This window comes from Ceratosolen solmsi, unplaced genomic scaffold (genome assembly GCF_000503995.2).
Source record: "Ceratosolen solmsi marchali unplaced genomic scaffold, CerSol_1.0 scaffold15, whole genome shotgun sequence".
NCBI classification, from domain to species: domain Eukaryota; kingdom Metazoa; phylum Arthropoda; class Insecta; order Hymenoptera; family Agaonidae; genus Ceratosolen; species Ceratosolen solmsi.
In genome coordinates this window covers 904,319-922,222 of record NW_011948434.1, presented here as the reverse complement: position 1 = coordinate 922,222, position 17,904 = coordinate 904,319, and the positions used below count along the sequence as shown (strand labels likewise).

Sequence of the window (17,904 nt, the reverse complement as noted above, 5' to 3'; positions counted from 1 at the left end):
AAGTATATTATTTCACCTCTTTAGTAAATAAATAGTTAAACTTTGATAAATATTGAAAGAAATATTTGTCACAAATTACTTTCGTGTAAAGAAAGTACAAAATATATTTTAAGTTTAATACTAAACATATTTAATTGTTATTAAAACACAATTTGTAACTAAAATTTATGTTTATGCACATACACACCACACACACATACGCGCGCACGCACATACATGCATGCATTAAGAGCAAGTAAAAAAATTATCAAAATATTTTATATTTATTATTATATTTTTATGTTCTTTATTACGTTGTTAGATACAATTTTATTGTATATAATTTAATATTGAAATATATTAAATGTAAAAAATGTGTAATTAACTTATATAATTCTGTGGAATGCATGCGTGATCAAATATATTTTATTGATTGATGTTCTTAACGGATAAAAATATAAATTACATATATATTAAAGACTATTATCTTAACACACAGGTTGTTGATAGATTAAATTCTATAGATTAATATCACTTCTTTATTTTAAACACATTATAAAGTTTCAAGTAATCTGTCATGGAAAATAATAAATACAAATAAATAGATTTTTTTTAATAATTATTATTGTTATTTTTAAATGATTAAATTTCTATAAATTTGATTATATTATTTGAAATACAAAAATTTATATTTAAGTATACTTTTTTCATATTTAAGTAAATATTTCTATTAAAAAAAACTTGTTCTTATTATTTTAAATGTGAAAAAAATTAATAAATATATTTTTATTTTACAATTACTAATTTACACTAATAAAGAAAGAATACTTGAAAAATCTGAAAAAATATTAAAACAATAGGAAATATGATATTAAAAACAAAGTCGATTTATAAATTTAGTTGTGTACACTGTTAGTTTTATATTCTGTCGAATATTCAGTATTATATATAAGAATAACATAAGTATTGAATATTAAACAATATTGAATAATTAAATGTAAATGTAATACGCGAATAAAATTATTATGTATATTTATACATTTTTTAATAATTAAATAATTTTTAATATGAGTTTGAAAAATTAATGTCAGTATGATTGTATAAATTTGTTCCGATTTCATATTGATTCTTAATCTACGTATTTTCTGTTATCACAAATAATAATCAGATGGATGATGTTGCTTGTGATTCAAATATATACACAGTAGCTGTACTTATTAGATTAATATTATATAGTACATTGGATTAATTTGGCACGAAGTATACATGCACAATAATTAATGTAGGTTTAGCAGCGGCGGTAGTAACGGCGACTAAGGCGGTGGTAGAAGCGGCGACGGTAGCGGCGATTTTTTATACAAACTAATTACCGCTGCTTATAATATGACATCCTTATTATCATCGCAGTTGCCAACGAGACGGTCTCTGAGTATGCTGACAGAGAAAATACGTTTAATTTGTACAGACATTCCATACAGTGCAATTGAGTGAAATTTGAAGATCAGTGGCAATAAAAGCACGATGTATTTCCAGAAAGTTAATGGACGAAGTCTACTAACTTTTTCTCTACTATGTTTCCTCTTATTGTTAACACTATTACATCGGGCATTTACACAAAGTTTCAGTTTTAGTAACTCTATCGCAAATAATCAGTATATATTGACAACAAAGGATTTTTTACTTGGACCCTGTCTAGTCAATACTAACCAAATCTGTCCTGACCGAGAGATTGGATTTTTCCTCTTCACTCGAAAGAACAAAATTCTTGGTCAGAAAATTTTTGTTAATAGTAGCGGATCCAATTTGGGTGACACATATTTTCAATCACAAGATCCCACAAAAATTATTGTTCACGGTTACAACTCGGACATGCAACTAGATTCGTTAGTAGACATTCGACAGGAATATTTAAAAAAGAATTATTACAATTTGATTGCTGTAGATTGGCGCAGACTAGCATCCGGACCCTGTTATCCAATTGCAGTATACAATGTCCCACACGTTGGTCAATGTCTTGCTCAGTTAATCGATATACTTAAAGATCATGGAGCTATGGATATCCATGTAATTGGCTTTTCTTTAGGTGCTCATGTTCCTGCTTACTCAGCAAATTATTTGAAACCATATAAATTATCAAGAATAACGGGCTTAGATCCAGCTATGCCACTTTTTATTACTGTTAATAAAGATCAGAAACTGGACGAAGGAGACGCAGAATTTGTAGATGTCTTTCATACCAATGCCTTCGTACAAGGTAAAATTGAAGCAAGTGGACATATAGATTTTTATATGAATGGTGGTATTAACCAGCCGGGATGTTGGGAAAAGAGAAATCCCTTTGGATGTAATCATCATCGTGCGTCTGTATATTTTGCTGAGTCTATTAATAGCAAAATTGGATTCTGGGGATGGAGATGTTCCGGTTTTTTGACTTATTTATTAGGATTATGTCCCCCAAAGTTACCGGCAGTACTAGCCGGTGATCCAGTAGATAAGACTAATAGAGGATTCTTTTTAGTGAAAACAAAAGGTGAAAGTCCATTTGCCGAAGGAATGTTCACGATTGAAAATTTTATGCCATAAATTTGTGATTTATTTCAAACATTGTGATACATTACTATGAGATCTGTGAAAATTTGTATGATAAATATAAAGTATACAGTTTATATTTTTAAATAAATATTTTTTTAAAAGTTTAAAAGTTTAAAAGTTAACGATATTAATTTATTATACGTATAGAAGATTTTTTTTAAATATATAAAACCTTTTTAACTAAATGAATTTGTTTAAGACAGACAAAACGAAAATTCAATAATTATTAATCTTTTAATGATTACATATAACTAAAATGATGAAAAATTTAAAATACTTTAAATAAAACTAAAAACATATTTTCAACATTAATAAAATATAGATTTCTAGAGTTAATAATTATTTTGAATATCTTTTATGACAATGATTACCATTAGCTATTAATTTTGAAATGGACAATAATAATCAATAGTAATTTCATTACATAATTATATGTATGTTTACATAAATTTTGTGTGTAAAATTTATGAAAAATTAATGAGAAATAAATAGCATTGAAATCTCATTTCAATTATCACATAATATGATATTTTACAATGTCAACAATTACTATGTATTTTATAACAGACTCTTTATCTTTTATTATCAAAAAGTACTAGATGTGCTGCGTTCCTAAAATAATTAAACATGTTAAATTCTTAAAATCATAAATTTTATATATATATATATATATATATATATATGCATAAAATATATTTATAACGAATTCCTGATTCAATAAAAAACAATTTTATAAAAAGTATAAACGATATATCAATAATAATTTCTATAATATAATAAAAGTACCTTAATAATAAATTATAAAGTATTATAAAATAAAAAGCTTTATAAAGTCATATTTTGATATTTGTTTTGTATAAATTATATTATAATTTGTAGAAAAATTCACATTACAACATCTATATAACATAAATAACTAAAAGTCTAATTTATTTAATTAGTTTACCGAATAATATTTGAAAATTGATCTATTTAATGATTTATTGATTTTCTCTCTCTCTCTCTCTCTCCACCTGTCTGTCTTCTTTTATTTTCGTTACTCTATATCATATACATATATTGTAGAATATATATATAGGGAGAAAGAGAAATATATATTAAGTACGTTATCTAAATAATTGTATAGTATTTAAATTTTTATAATTTATATATCTTTTACTTCAATCAATTAATAATATTATATTTATATTTTTACAATTCGCTTCTATAATTAATAATGATAATTTTTTTATAATTAAAGAAATTGATAAATTATTTTTATGTAGGAAATATGATCAGTTGAATTATTTATAAAACTCTAAAAAATTCCACAATAATGAGAAAACACTAAATACAAAGTATATACTATAGAGATCTATGGAAAAATACGAGAAATAATATAATAATAAAATTTCAAAATTCAATTAGAATTTAGTTTTACTGATAAAATGGAAATTTATATTTGTAACTTTTATTCGAAACGATATAATGTCTTTGAAAACTCCTTTTCTTAAAATATTTTTGATAATTTGAGTAAAATTAAATAACGTACATGGCATCTTATAGCATAGTTATTTTGCATTGTAGTCTGTAAATTTATTCTCTGCAGAATGCACGTTTTAATAGCTACTGTAATAATAATAAGCTTCTGTTTGACAAGAACAATAAACATTTAATATGATATGCAAAAAGAAATAAAAAAACACCAAAATTGAATTATTGCAATTTTTATTATAGGATTATATTATTGTTCATTTTATTTAAGAATTTATTATTAGTACTACATAAAAATATATAACATATGATAGGGGATAATAGGACCAAGAGCACGATATAGAGACAGACAGAGAGAGAGAGAGAGAGAGAGGGAGAGAACGTGAAAAGGGCAGGGATGAATCAAATATAACATCAATTTCTTTGGATGGGATAGTTAAAGAACCTTTTCGTTTTTAATATATTTAGGTTTTAATAAACATATATCATTTAAAGCTTATTTTTGTAAACACCTATGTAATTTAAAATAACCAAAACTTTCAATATGCCTAAGAGCAGAATTATGACTATAATATTGTTATTAAGTGAAAAATTAAATAGGAATATTTTCTAGTATATAATATAAATGATATAATAGTTTTATAGTTAAAAGTAGATGTTTTATAAATTTCTTTATAATTTCCAATATTTAGTAAACGATTAATAATTTGTAATAATGTACCTTTACATAACATAATATTTATTTAACCACATATGCAATTAATTTTAGAACCATTAAGTTTAATGATTTGAAAAATTAAATTACCAACTTTTCATTTAAATAAATTTTATAAGATCAAATATTGAAATTAATTACGTTTACTTAAAAATATATTAATTTATATTTATTATGGTATGATTATTTAGAGATTGATAACTAGACAGGAAACATAATGTATAGAGGTTTATATATTGCGATAAATCATATTCTATTTTTCTACCTTTTCCTACATTTTTATTTTAAAAATTTCTGTGCTATTGGCTCATACGAAGATGAAAAGTGACATATCTTTATCGCAACATTGTACTACTAAAATATAGAATTTTTCTTTAAACACTATCATTTTCATTATTGTTATGACTGTCATTTAGAGCAAAATCTATAATAGATAAAGAGAAGATTTAGAAGTTTCATAGTCAATCTTATACTACATCATTCTAGGTCATGTAAATTCTTCGTTGACAAAAAATATGTAATAGCTGGTTCTCATATGAAATGAGTTAATCAAAAACGACTACTAAACTATTTATCGAATTACTTAAATAATTATTTTATATTAATATTGAAATAAAGATAATTAGTGCTAAATATACAATTGATAGATTTTTTGTCTATTAATGATAGATTTTTTAAATCCGTACCTTATCGCTGATTTATCGACTTTTATCAAGAAGTTTCTCACTCTATTATAAGCTGGATGCAATTAAATAAGGAGTTGATACTCAATAGAGCTTTTTCACTTGTTAAGATGAACTGAGAAATCCATTCATTGAACTTTTTACTGAATAACTTTAGAACATAATAATGATCACTGCCAATAGTTGCATCCCAAACAAACTTGAGTACATGATTTTTTATGTAGTACTTCTATAAAAGATTTTTAATAAATTTTAAATAATTAATGATTATTCATAATACATCTATTATTACTTATTATTATTTATCAATCAAATCACTTTTCGAGAGAGATTATACTGTTCAATAAAATAATCAATCAAAGGATTTTTAAAAATTTAATCATTACATTAATTACATTATTTAGATCAAACATTAAATTCTTATATTACAAATCATAAATCGATTATTATTTTAATCACATAATTGAACATTATATTTAAAAATGGTATTTTCATCAATTATAATTATATTATATTTAATTCTAATTAAAAAACTTTATAAAAAAACTAAGAAACTATAATTTACAACAAAAATATTTCTAGTTTAATATATTTAAAATAATTTCTATTTCAAATAGATATAAACAAAATATAATAAATATATTCTTTAAACAATTGTAATTATTAATTTATATAATTTAGACATTTTTTATATTTTATAACAAATATAAAAATTATATTTTCTGCAAATTAAATTTTATTTTTTTTTAAGGAAGTAGTATTTGTTCTTATAAGAATAATTCCAAAAAATAATTTAATATTGTATTAACGCCACATATTGATGTTTTAATATATAAATAAAGTAGAAAAATATACATTAAAATTAAAAAATGCAGAAATTAAAATTTATTAACAATTTTTCATTCCTTATTGTAATAGAGTTGATTTATTGTTCTTACAGCAATTAAATTTTAAGCAATTATAAATGTTTTCTTTTTATTTAATATTTTACTTATTTAATATGAAACATTATAGTAATAACTTAATTTTATCTGTTAAAATTACATTTCAAAATAAATATTATTTAATATCCAATAAAAGCAAATCATCAACGATTAAATAGTTATTAAAATCAATAGAATAATAAATGGTATACACTATTTTGTAATTATTAAAAATATGTGTATTAAATATAAATATAGTATTTTGAACATAAAACCTATAATTTTTATAATTATTTGCAAAAACTACTTAATTATGCTTATCTAAATATTTTTAATTCTTGTATGCGCGTGGCAAAATATTATTTAATATTATTAAGATAATTGAAAAACTTATCGATTGATTAGAATTATAAACAGATTATTATATTCCATGTGCGTGGTGAATTAATATGGATTAGATAAGAAAATTTTATTTTTATATTGATCGATTCAGGCTGTAGTAATAAAATTTCTATTTGCTTATCATACTCTGGGTTTTGAATTTTGTTGTAATAGAAATTACTTATTCTTAATTACATCAATGATACATATTTCCGATCGACCTACAGCGTGAACTTTATTATTAATGGCTTATTTTTTTGTAATTGAACTACTATAATAGTGTATTTGCAATCTGTAATAACTGGAAAGATGTACTCTTTTATTTTTATTATCTTCATAGTTGTTATCATAAATAATATAATTTAAATAGATTACCCTCGTTGCAGAATGAAAATAATATTACTGAGTAACATTTAATTAATCTGTATTTCAGTGCAACATATGTACGGATCGAACGGTACCTCGAACTTGAAAATGGGTCCAGTAATGAGTGGTGTACAAGGAGCAACCACATTACCCCGTCCGGGAAACTGGCTGCACCCTGCGGACCTCAGGCACGGGCACAGCGCGGCCCAGGTCCTCCTCTACTACCAGGCAAAGTTAGAAACCATGGTTCTGATAGGTATATCTATTTACTTTCTTTATTTTTTATACATAATAATAATGGTATTTCAATTTTATGTTTCCTATTATTTTATACCGTAATTTTCTTCACAGCAAATTCTCTTATTTAGAATTCCAAAATTAATAATTCTTTTGTTACAGTGATATATGTTCTGGTCAGAAAGATGAGTGGTTCGTGTAGGTAAGTTATACAATTATTTAATTAAATAGACAACACAAAGAAATATGTGTAATAGTTAGTCAATTAATTATTTACTATTAAAGTTTCTTTAATTTTCTTTCATTACTAATTTATATTACAATATAATTAAAATTAGAAAATATAATATAAATTTGTGGAATTACAATACATTTAGTATAAAATATAATCATAATTTATCGCCTCCTTAATATTAGGAACTGATTAAGTAATAGAAAGACTTTTTATACAATTAATAATTATTTTATTTCTCAACTAACAAATTAATTGTTAAATATAAATAAATTGAAATTAATAAGTTATATATATATATAACTTATTAATTTCAATTTATATATATATATATATATATATATATATATACATATATGTATAGGATTTATATGCATGAATTATGTTAATTATATTATATAATTTTAATATATATAATATAAGATAAATAATATTAAAGTAATTCTATTGCAATCGTTCTATTACACAAGATACTTGCTGTCGTTTTTAATATTACATAATATATAAATGTTTATCTATAAGTAGCAACCCATATATAAAGAATAAATTGAATTTTTTAAAACTTTATATTTTAGAGGCTGGTCTGGACCAAAGTCCGCAGGGTGAATAAAAGCGGTGGTGCCCTCACCGTTACCAATCGTCGCTTCTTCACTAAAATGAAAAAAAGCATAATTATTGCATAAATTAGAGGATGCAATAATAGTATTGAAAATAGACTAACATTTTCAAAACAAATTTTGAACATGAAAAAAAATTAGTTCCATTTCACATGTATAAAATTGTACGTAACGCTACATAAAATAAAAAGCAGAGAAAATTACTTCAGAAAGCATACAAACTATTGCATATGTGCCTATTTAATCAATTACTTTTGAATATGATAACAAGGATTTATTTATCATTAATAACAGACAAAATATAAACGTATCTTTTAAAAACAAATATCCGAGTTTTGCAGATATGATCGCAATACAAAGAAAAAAAGGAGACATAAACATGGGAGATACAAACTAAAATATGTTTTATAACCAATTTTTTTTTGTCTTTTTACTGAAAAAAGAGTAAAATTCAAATATCTTTCGAATGTTTTTTTATAACATCTTCTATAAAAATTCATAACGGTATTAAACTTTATACAAGCTTCTAAACATTTTTTAAAATTTTTATTACTGCAAATTTAAAACAGAGAAAAATGTATCTCGTTTCTATTTAGTAAATTAAAAATTTAATTAAATAAATGTAATGATACCTGCGAAATAATAAAAGCCATATGATAATGGCATATTATTAGAGAGATTATAAATATAAAACAAATATAGGTGTACCTTAGAAGTGCAAAATTCATAACATATATGTAACAATGAAATCATAATGTGGAAAAAGGAAACACGCGCTCGAGCACGCGCGCGCACAAACACACATACATACACAGAAAATTTACGAATAAAAGAATTAAGACAATGTTTAACTTTTATTTGTGAAAAATTTTATTAAAATGCAAAATATCTGGTACTAAATTTCATAAGTTGCAATGATTAGAAAAAGCCTCAATGATGTATTACTACAAAATTTAATTTTTAAAATTATCAAAATGATTTATATACATATAGAAAAATAAATAAATACTACTTCTACGAGAAATAATGATTTTATTATTATACTTCCTTATTTTATTATCTTTATCTATGTGTATATTTTAAATACTGGCATAATAAATAAAAAACTAAAGTAAACTAGTTAAGTCAATGGTATTCGGAAAAAGAAGTAGAAATCAGTTAAGTAACGAATAGTTTAATATATAAAAATTTTAATTGCATTCATTTATATACTTATTATTATTATCGTAAGTCGGTAGAAAAGTTTTGTTACTATTTTGCAATATTGATGTATTTTAGATTTCTCGAATCTATATAAATGTTGATTTATATTTTGTATATCTTTTCAAAAACAGAATGCTGAGTCTTTCGATTAATGATAATATATCGAATGCAATAAATGTTTCAGAGAATACATTACCGTATATCACGATTCCTAGTTCAAATATAAAGAATCAATAATGGTATGAACAAACACTGTTCATCAATTGGATTCTTGACTTGCAAAGATTTGAAACTAAAAGATTAATTATGAATATATATCATCGTTTCCTATTATGTAAATAATGATATTATATATATATATATATATGACTAACATTTAATTCACTGTATAAACAAAGTATTTTATATTCTTTTGTGGTTATACGAAGTAGGATACTATGTTTTTCAATATTTTTTTTTAATTTAATTTTTTTCAAAATAAAAATGAAAATCAAGATTGATAATATTGGAAATATTTGTAGATAGATAATTGCATTATATAGAATATATGTGATTAATTATATATCAATGTTTTGTATTAATATTTTATTATCAACTTTACAATAAAAATAAAGTAATATAAATGTTAATATAATAATAAGAAAAACATGTCTTTTTTCTTTGAATATTAAGAAAATCTTTAAAACACATAATCTACTTGTAAGATACTTGTATTTATGACTATCCCATTAACTTTATTGTGCTTTTTTCATAAAAAAATTAAAAATGCAATTAAAATATAATAAGCATATAAATAAATTAATTAATGTATAAATAAATATACACATACGCACACCCATACATACGTTTTATATCTATAGCAATTATACATAATTAATTATAAATGAATAGAATTTTAATCGATTTCATAAAAAACAAATATTTAAAATATCACGATGTAAACAAATAAAATCTTGATAGTATAAAAAATCTAGAATAATCTTTATAAAACAAATATATGTTATTCTATTTTATTTATAAAAGCTTTATATATATTCTGTATATTTTTATGTTTAATTGCCATAAAATATTTTTAAAATTCTTTTCATTTTATAGGTGATAAATAAATTAAAAATGGTACAGAATATTGTTTTCTTATTTTTAAGTTTTAAATGATATATTGATTTTTATATTGTAACTATCTTTGTATAATAATAAAGGAATTTTCATATTGTCACCATTTGTGCGGAATTATTTCGCATCATTTTTCGTTTAACAAAATATGTCGGTTATTTAATACCATTATCAATCGAATAATTAATTGCTTTAATATTTATAAAAAATTTAAAACTAGATTTATTATTATACTTTCTTAAGTTATTATGCTACTTAATAAATATTAGTGAAAAATTACAAATAATGTTTCAAAAATCATACAACGTTAATTGACAAATATGCATAAAATAGTTAGAATATAGTAGGGAGAGAAAAATTATAAAAGGTAAGATTTGAATATTAAATTAAAAAATATGTTGCTTTTTTATTGTGTGCTAATGAAAAGGTAGAATACATGACATGGATATGTCATTAGATAAAAAATCCAATATAGTACATTTGTCATATATGGATGTACGGGAGCTAGCTCTTAAACTGCCATGATGCAAATATAATAAATAATATAATTAAGAGAAAATACAAATTCTACAAATAAATATATGTTATATAATTGTTGAAAAATATGCGAATGAAACTACTTTAAATATAATTAATATTATACTAACTAGTAATCATATATCCATAAAATAATGTGCATAATTATGGCTACCTATAGAGTTCCTTTAAATTTTTACAGTTAATTTAAAAAAAACATAATTTTATTTTTTAAATAAAATATAAAACTAAAAGTTTTATTAAGTTCGTTATTAAATATTTTATAGTTCTTCTACAATTGAGTTATTAAAAAAAGAAGATAATTATAGATTCTTAGTCAAAGATTAGTTACGAAGAATATTGCATAAGAATAAACAGAGTTGATAAAACGATTTTATAAAAGTCCATAAATTTATAAGTGATTTAATATGCATTAATTATTGTTTTACTTCTCAAAATCATAATATTTTTATGTTTTGAATAATTAAAAAATTAAAAAATTATTGCAAGAAATATATTTTATTATATTAATATGAAATATGTTTAATCCTTCACTTTGGGTAATTTAAATAAAATATTAAAAAACATTTATATATATTTTTAAATAATATAAAGTATAAATTAATTAAACATTTAAACTATTGTATTAAATTAGGTGTATATCTACAAATAAATATTTTTTACATTTTTAATAATAACATCTAGAATTTTTCCATAATATATTTACAAATAGTATTAATTTTTTTAATGAAATTCATTATTTAATTTTCTCAAAAATAAAAAATAAATACATTAGAAATTATATTAAAAACAAGTTATAAAATGAATTTTCTGATTATGTACTTTTAAAAATAAATTCTCATATTTAATAACTTCCGAACCAGTGATAAATTGCATACAAAATATTGAACAATAGTGAAAAATTGTATACTATATTAAGATAAGTCAAAATCTAATTTGGCATTGAAAATTTTAATTATATATTATTTAATCTATATTAAAATGCCTTTGATTATTCAAACGCTTTAGAAAAATTAAATGCAATTGTGCGACAAGGCATAATCAAACTTTTACCTTGAAATTTAGTATCCTAATAATATTTTTAACATAATAACTTTCAATTCTGGATTTAATTGATTTGTTCTAATAAAAACTAATTGTATTAATGTTTTTAAAGATATGAATTAATTGATGGTTCGAAATTTTTAATACATTAATAATTTAATATATTAATTGTAAGATGATGCAGAACATAAGATGCTCATTTGGTGATAATTTTTTGTAATTTTAATAAAATATATTTAATTCCCATTTTAAATCATATATCAATTTAATATTATATTGATATTAAAACTCTTATATTAATATTCAATTATATCAAATTTCCAACAAATATTATTAATAATAAATAATATTTTAAATGAATTGGATATTTATTAAAAATTAAATATGTTAAGAAGTTGTCAAACAGTAAAAGATCTTTTGAGTGGTTATATATTTATTTACTAAATCAGAAAAATCTCTTATTTTTAACAATTCTATCATATTACATTGCTAAGTTCCATTTTACTAACGTGGAATTATTATGTTGGATTTAAGGAAAATAGCGTATAAACAAATTTAGTTGAAATTATAATCGACTACAATGTTCTTTTCCTTGACAATTTGATTATTAATAAGATAAATAACTCAATTTTTTATTTGAATATAATTTAATCAACAAAAATAATACTATCATATTTATTTACAACTTCAAATATTATTGAATATTATTGAATTCAAATATCATAATATAAAACTAAACAAAAACATTAGTAAAGAAATTTTTTTAACTATATTAAAATTGTTAATCATACTGGGTGTTTTGTTAATTAGATTACGTTAATTAGATAGATTCTTCTAATCCTGTATTTAAAAACTTTGCTTGTCTATTTTCGTTAACCTAATACTATAATAATAATAAATTTTAACAAAATACATAATATACTATAAATAATTTCTATTTTGTTAGTAATTATAAATACTTTCTAACAAACATAAATTATTTTTAATTTATTTACATTTTATGCGAAATATGATTTTAAAAAAAATTGCTAGACAACATTTTTTCTATTTTTGACAGTAAGAATAAAAACTAATTATTTCATAGCTCTATTTGTAATATTATTTATTAAGATGAAACCTGTAAAAAAACCATTTACAGAAGAAAACTAAATGGCAAATTGGAAATAAAAATTTAATGAATTTAAAAACTAAAATAAAGACTAATTCTGTTTTTCCTCAAAAAATTTTATTTATAATACGTTTGTACACAAATTTAAGCCCATAATTAAAGTATGAATCATCCTTGCTTTAATTTTATATCAATATATATATATATATATATATATTTTTTTTTTTTAATATACTATAATGTTAAACCAATAAAACTATTTTCAGCTTATGTTATATCTCAAGTAATACGTAAATTGTTGCAATTATAATGTATTATTTTTCATTTATTTTTTCAAATACAATTCAGATTCCATACAAATTCATGTTCTTCGTCCTTATTATTTATTCACTTATTAGCTACATTATTTGTAAGTTAAATAATTATTTTATATTTGTTAAAAGTAATATGTTAAATTGTTTAAAGAAATAGTTGGCGTAGTAAGTTATGAAATAATTTTTATCACTGACAAAATAATCGAAATAAAAACAAGTTAGATTTTCTGATTCTAAAAAGCTATACGATTGGAATTAGTATATTAATTAAAGAGAATGTGATTGTATTCATATTTGGATATTGGAAAAAAGAAAGTATTTAACAAAAATAATTTTCAGAATAATTTATACTTCTTAACATGAATGCTTATATTATGTCTATATATCTCATTAAAAAAATAAAATAATAATAAATAGTTTACCAACCGTATATACTAACGAAAGATTAAGGAAAAATAAATCTAATTATTTATAATGAATATTATTTAATAGAACACATTTTATTTGTATATGTGTTTTCTATATTCAGAAAAAAGTGTGGAATGAAGTAAGTAATTAATAAATCAATTATATATATATATATGTGTGTGTAACTTCAATTGAATATTAAAAACATTATCGCCGGTACATGAAAGGTTCATTCATATTTATATAGATCAGAAATTACACTAGAATTGAATAAAATACATTCCAATATGTTTGTTAATATTATTTCAGGTCGTAATTTAAATTTAATTTTTTTAAATTTACATTATAATTACTGTTAATAAATTCATAATTTATACTTATGCGAATAATTTTTTTATAGGAAATTTTCATCTTATTTTCAGTTTGTGCAACCTTTAAAATAAATATTAATGAAATTTTATATAAAAATTTGTTCTAAAAAAACATTTTTATAACATTTTTTACAATTTTGAATAATAAATTATATTTTAAATTTATTTATTATAATATAAAATTCTAAAACATGTTTGAAAAATATTTCAAACATTTTACATTTATTTGGACTTATTGTGAATATTTATAAAAAAAAATTGGCAAATGAAATTAATAAACAATGTTTATATCATTTCGGAAAATGCAAACTTAATATTCATCTTATAAATTATTTCTGTAAAATTATAAAAATAAGATAATAAAATATTTTACAACGTTGAGTGTATTTTCACTGTGTAGGCGTTGATCGTATAGTACCAATGATTATTCAACGATAATAATATTTGCGGACATTATTATAGTGTATTTTGCTTTGTACATTTCAAAACTTGAAAAAAATTTTTTTATTACTAAGTTATAATTATAATGTATTTAAAAATATATTTCTAGTATATATAAATTAATTGGATGTATATAATCTAATATGCATTTGTGTGTATGTGTGACAGCGCATGTGTGCAGACGTGCTGCATGCGTGATTGAATATTATTTAATACAGTTTACAAAAACTGATTGATATTAGCCTAAAAAAGAATATTATTTAATAATTATATGAATGAATTTTTTACAATTTTGATTTACTGTTAAAAAATAACTACTTAAATATTAGTTCGCTTATTTTATTTTTATTATTTGAAAATGCATAATACTACCAAGTAATATTTCAAACTAATAATTGTGATAACACGGGATTTAATTTATATTTATTGAGAAGAGAAAATTAAAACAAATAATTTTTTATGGATAGAACATAACTCAACTGTATCGAAACAATATTTATACGAATAATGAGATATTATACATATTTATAATGCGATTTATAATGTGTGGATTTCTTATGTTAAAAATCAAAGAGAGAACACTACTACTACAAAGAAATAATAAATACAATTATCTAATATTCATAAATAACCTGTATATCAAAAATAAAAACGATGATCGAAATATTGTAAACTTTAGAGTTCTAAGGGTAGAAATTATCTTATCTCGTATGATTGAGTTTTCTCATTCATCTATCCATCTTTATTCATTAATAATATTGTAGTAATAAAAATATCAAATGATTGAAATAGTTATTTCTTGTACAGAATATAATTATCAATAAAGATATATTTAATACTTTGATGATCTGTTTTGCATTTAGATCATGCTTTGAGGATGACAACATCTATTGTCGAGTAAAAAATTTTTATTCATGATTTTATTTTATGCAAATTTATGTGCTATTTTCCTTCGTTGTCAATATATATAGAACTTTTTAAAAAGAAAGTTTTCTATGAATGTATTGATTTTTTTGCAGTGAAAATATAATTGATTTATATGATAATTATATGAACAAAAAAACAAAAATAACAATTAATTATAAATATCAGAATGGTTTAATTGTTCAAACATATTTATTATTAATTGAAAATAATAATATTAGCGAAAATGTATGGCTTATAATAGTTGATAAAGTAAACTTTTTATTGTACTAAATTTTATACAAATAAACATTGTATACATAATAAATTTTCTATATATTAAACATTGTAATACTTTTGATTTTAATAACATAAGATAAATAAACAATATTTTTGCGAGATCTCAATTAAATTAAACCATAAAATAGTTATTAATTTTAAAGTGTTTATTCAATACAAAAATTTTTGAAAGTTTTTTTTTTAATATTCTTTTTCTTTTACACTTTAATTTATTAATAAGTTAAATTTATAAAACATACTTTAATTATGGTATTTTATTTATTATATTATTAGTTTCTTATATAAAAATGTTATTTTGAAAACTCATAAGCATCGTCCGAATATAAAATTCTGTTTCTGTTTAAAATTTAGACAAGGAGAAAATTAATTTTAGTCATTAAACGTTTAAATACCAATTTCATTTGCATCTATCCATATCTTGTAAATAAAAATAATGAAATAATTTAATCAAACATAGCCAATCATTATTATTGAATAATATCAATGAACTAAGGTAAAGTCATTAGAAAAAGTTGATACGGCAAGAAAAGTACCTATATGCTACACAAACTTTTTGTAAAATTAAAATTCATTACCTCTACATATTTAAATAAATTGAGTTTATGAAAATATGCAATTTATTTATGAAATATAATTTATTAAAATGCTTTTAAAAATATTGATCTTTGCAATGTATGTATGTATGTGTGCAATTAACTTTATACTTATGTTTAATCCATATCTAATCGTTAGATTATATTACTTTTTAATGTTTATTATTGTAATTTGAATATATAGCTCTGAAAAATAATTATCATTCGTTTGTAAATTGGAATCAGAATAAGTATTTCTGGTTCGATTATAAATTTCTTTCAGGAACATGATAATCAGCTTCTGTTAGTCTATCTAGAAAAGATACTATGGGATACACTTAATCCGATATTATAAAAACCAAGTATAGAATAGAAAACAATTATAGAAAATCTTTAAATATATGATAAATATAATATAAATTTATGAACATATATATTCATAAAATATTTAATTTAGGGATTGAAAATTATGTTAGATACTATGGCAAAAATTTTCTAAATTAAGTACAATGTATATTCAATTTCAATGGCTACCTTTTTTTAACTATTCTAATTTAATATATTAAGAAATTATTTCCCTAATTTTTCTTATACCTCGTTATGCTAAATTGATTCATATAAAATAAATTACATTCTGATAAGAGAAGTTTCTAATCCATCTATAACAAAGATTGTATTTTCTGAACTAGAAAATCAATTTTAACGTCTGAAATAGGAAAAGAATAATTAATTAATTATTGTAGAAATATAATACTGTAATAATACTGTAAATACCATAATTATTATATGATTAAATCCATTACATGCTTAGTATAAATTTATTTCATTTAGAGTATAAGTCAATCAGGAATCAGGAAATATTTATAAATAATTAGCTGTATATTTTTATCTATAGTAATAATTATTTGACATTTATGATAATAAAAAGATTAATTTGTTTTCTATGTTCTCGTATAAGTAATTCACTGTGAAATAGATTAAGATTCAAGAAATAAATTTTTATTTTAATTACAAATTTTTGTACACATTTATATATTTTTAATATATAATATATATGAGAACATTTTTTGGAGTGTAATTTTCTTTAAATTTTATTATTTAAATGATTTAAATTATTTATAATATAATAATTACTAATAAGAAACTAAATAAACCTTTTAATACAATTAATTTAAAATAAACAACAAAGTTTTGAGCAATTTTAAATATCAATTCTAGCACTTTTTCAATAAGTCAGTAATAAAATGGGCTATAAATATTGTCAACAAAAACGTTTATATTGTATCGGAAGTGTATCTGATTTATTTGACCTAGCAATTTTTAACAGAGTATCTTTTATTAGTGTGTTTTCAACTGTTTATGGATCACAAATCATTAAGGTTTGTTGAGTAC

At 21.1% G+C, this 17,904-nt stretch overlaps 1 protein-coding gene across 1 annotated transcript; it reads left to right on the top strand.

Annotated features, from left to right (window-relative positions):
- The first annotated feature begins 1,397 nt into the window (after nucleotides 1-1,397).
- Nucleotides 1,398-2,562, top strand: LOC105364841 (phospholipase A1 member A). Its single transcript, XM_011502870.1, has one exon. It carries the CDS (start codon nucleotides 1,501-1,503, stop codon nucleotides 2,560-2,562), a length of 1,062 nt encoding a protein of 353 aa, XP_011501172.1. The 5' UTR covers nucleotides 1,398-1,500.
- Nucleotides 2,563-17,904: the final 15,342 nt, after the last annotated feature.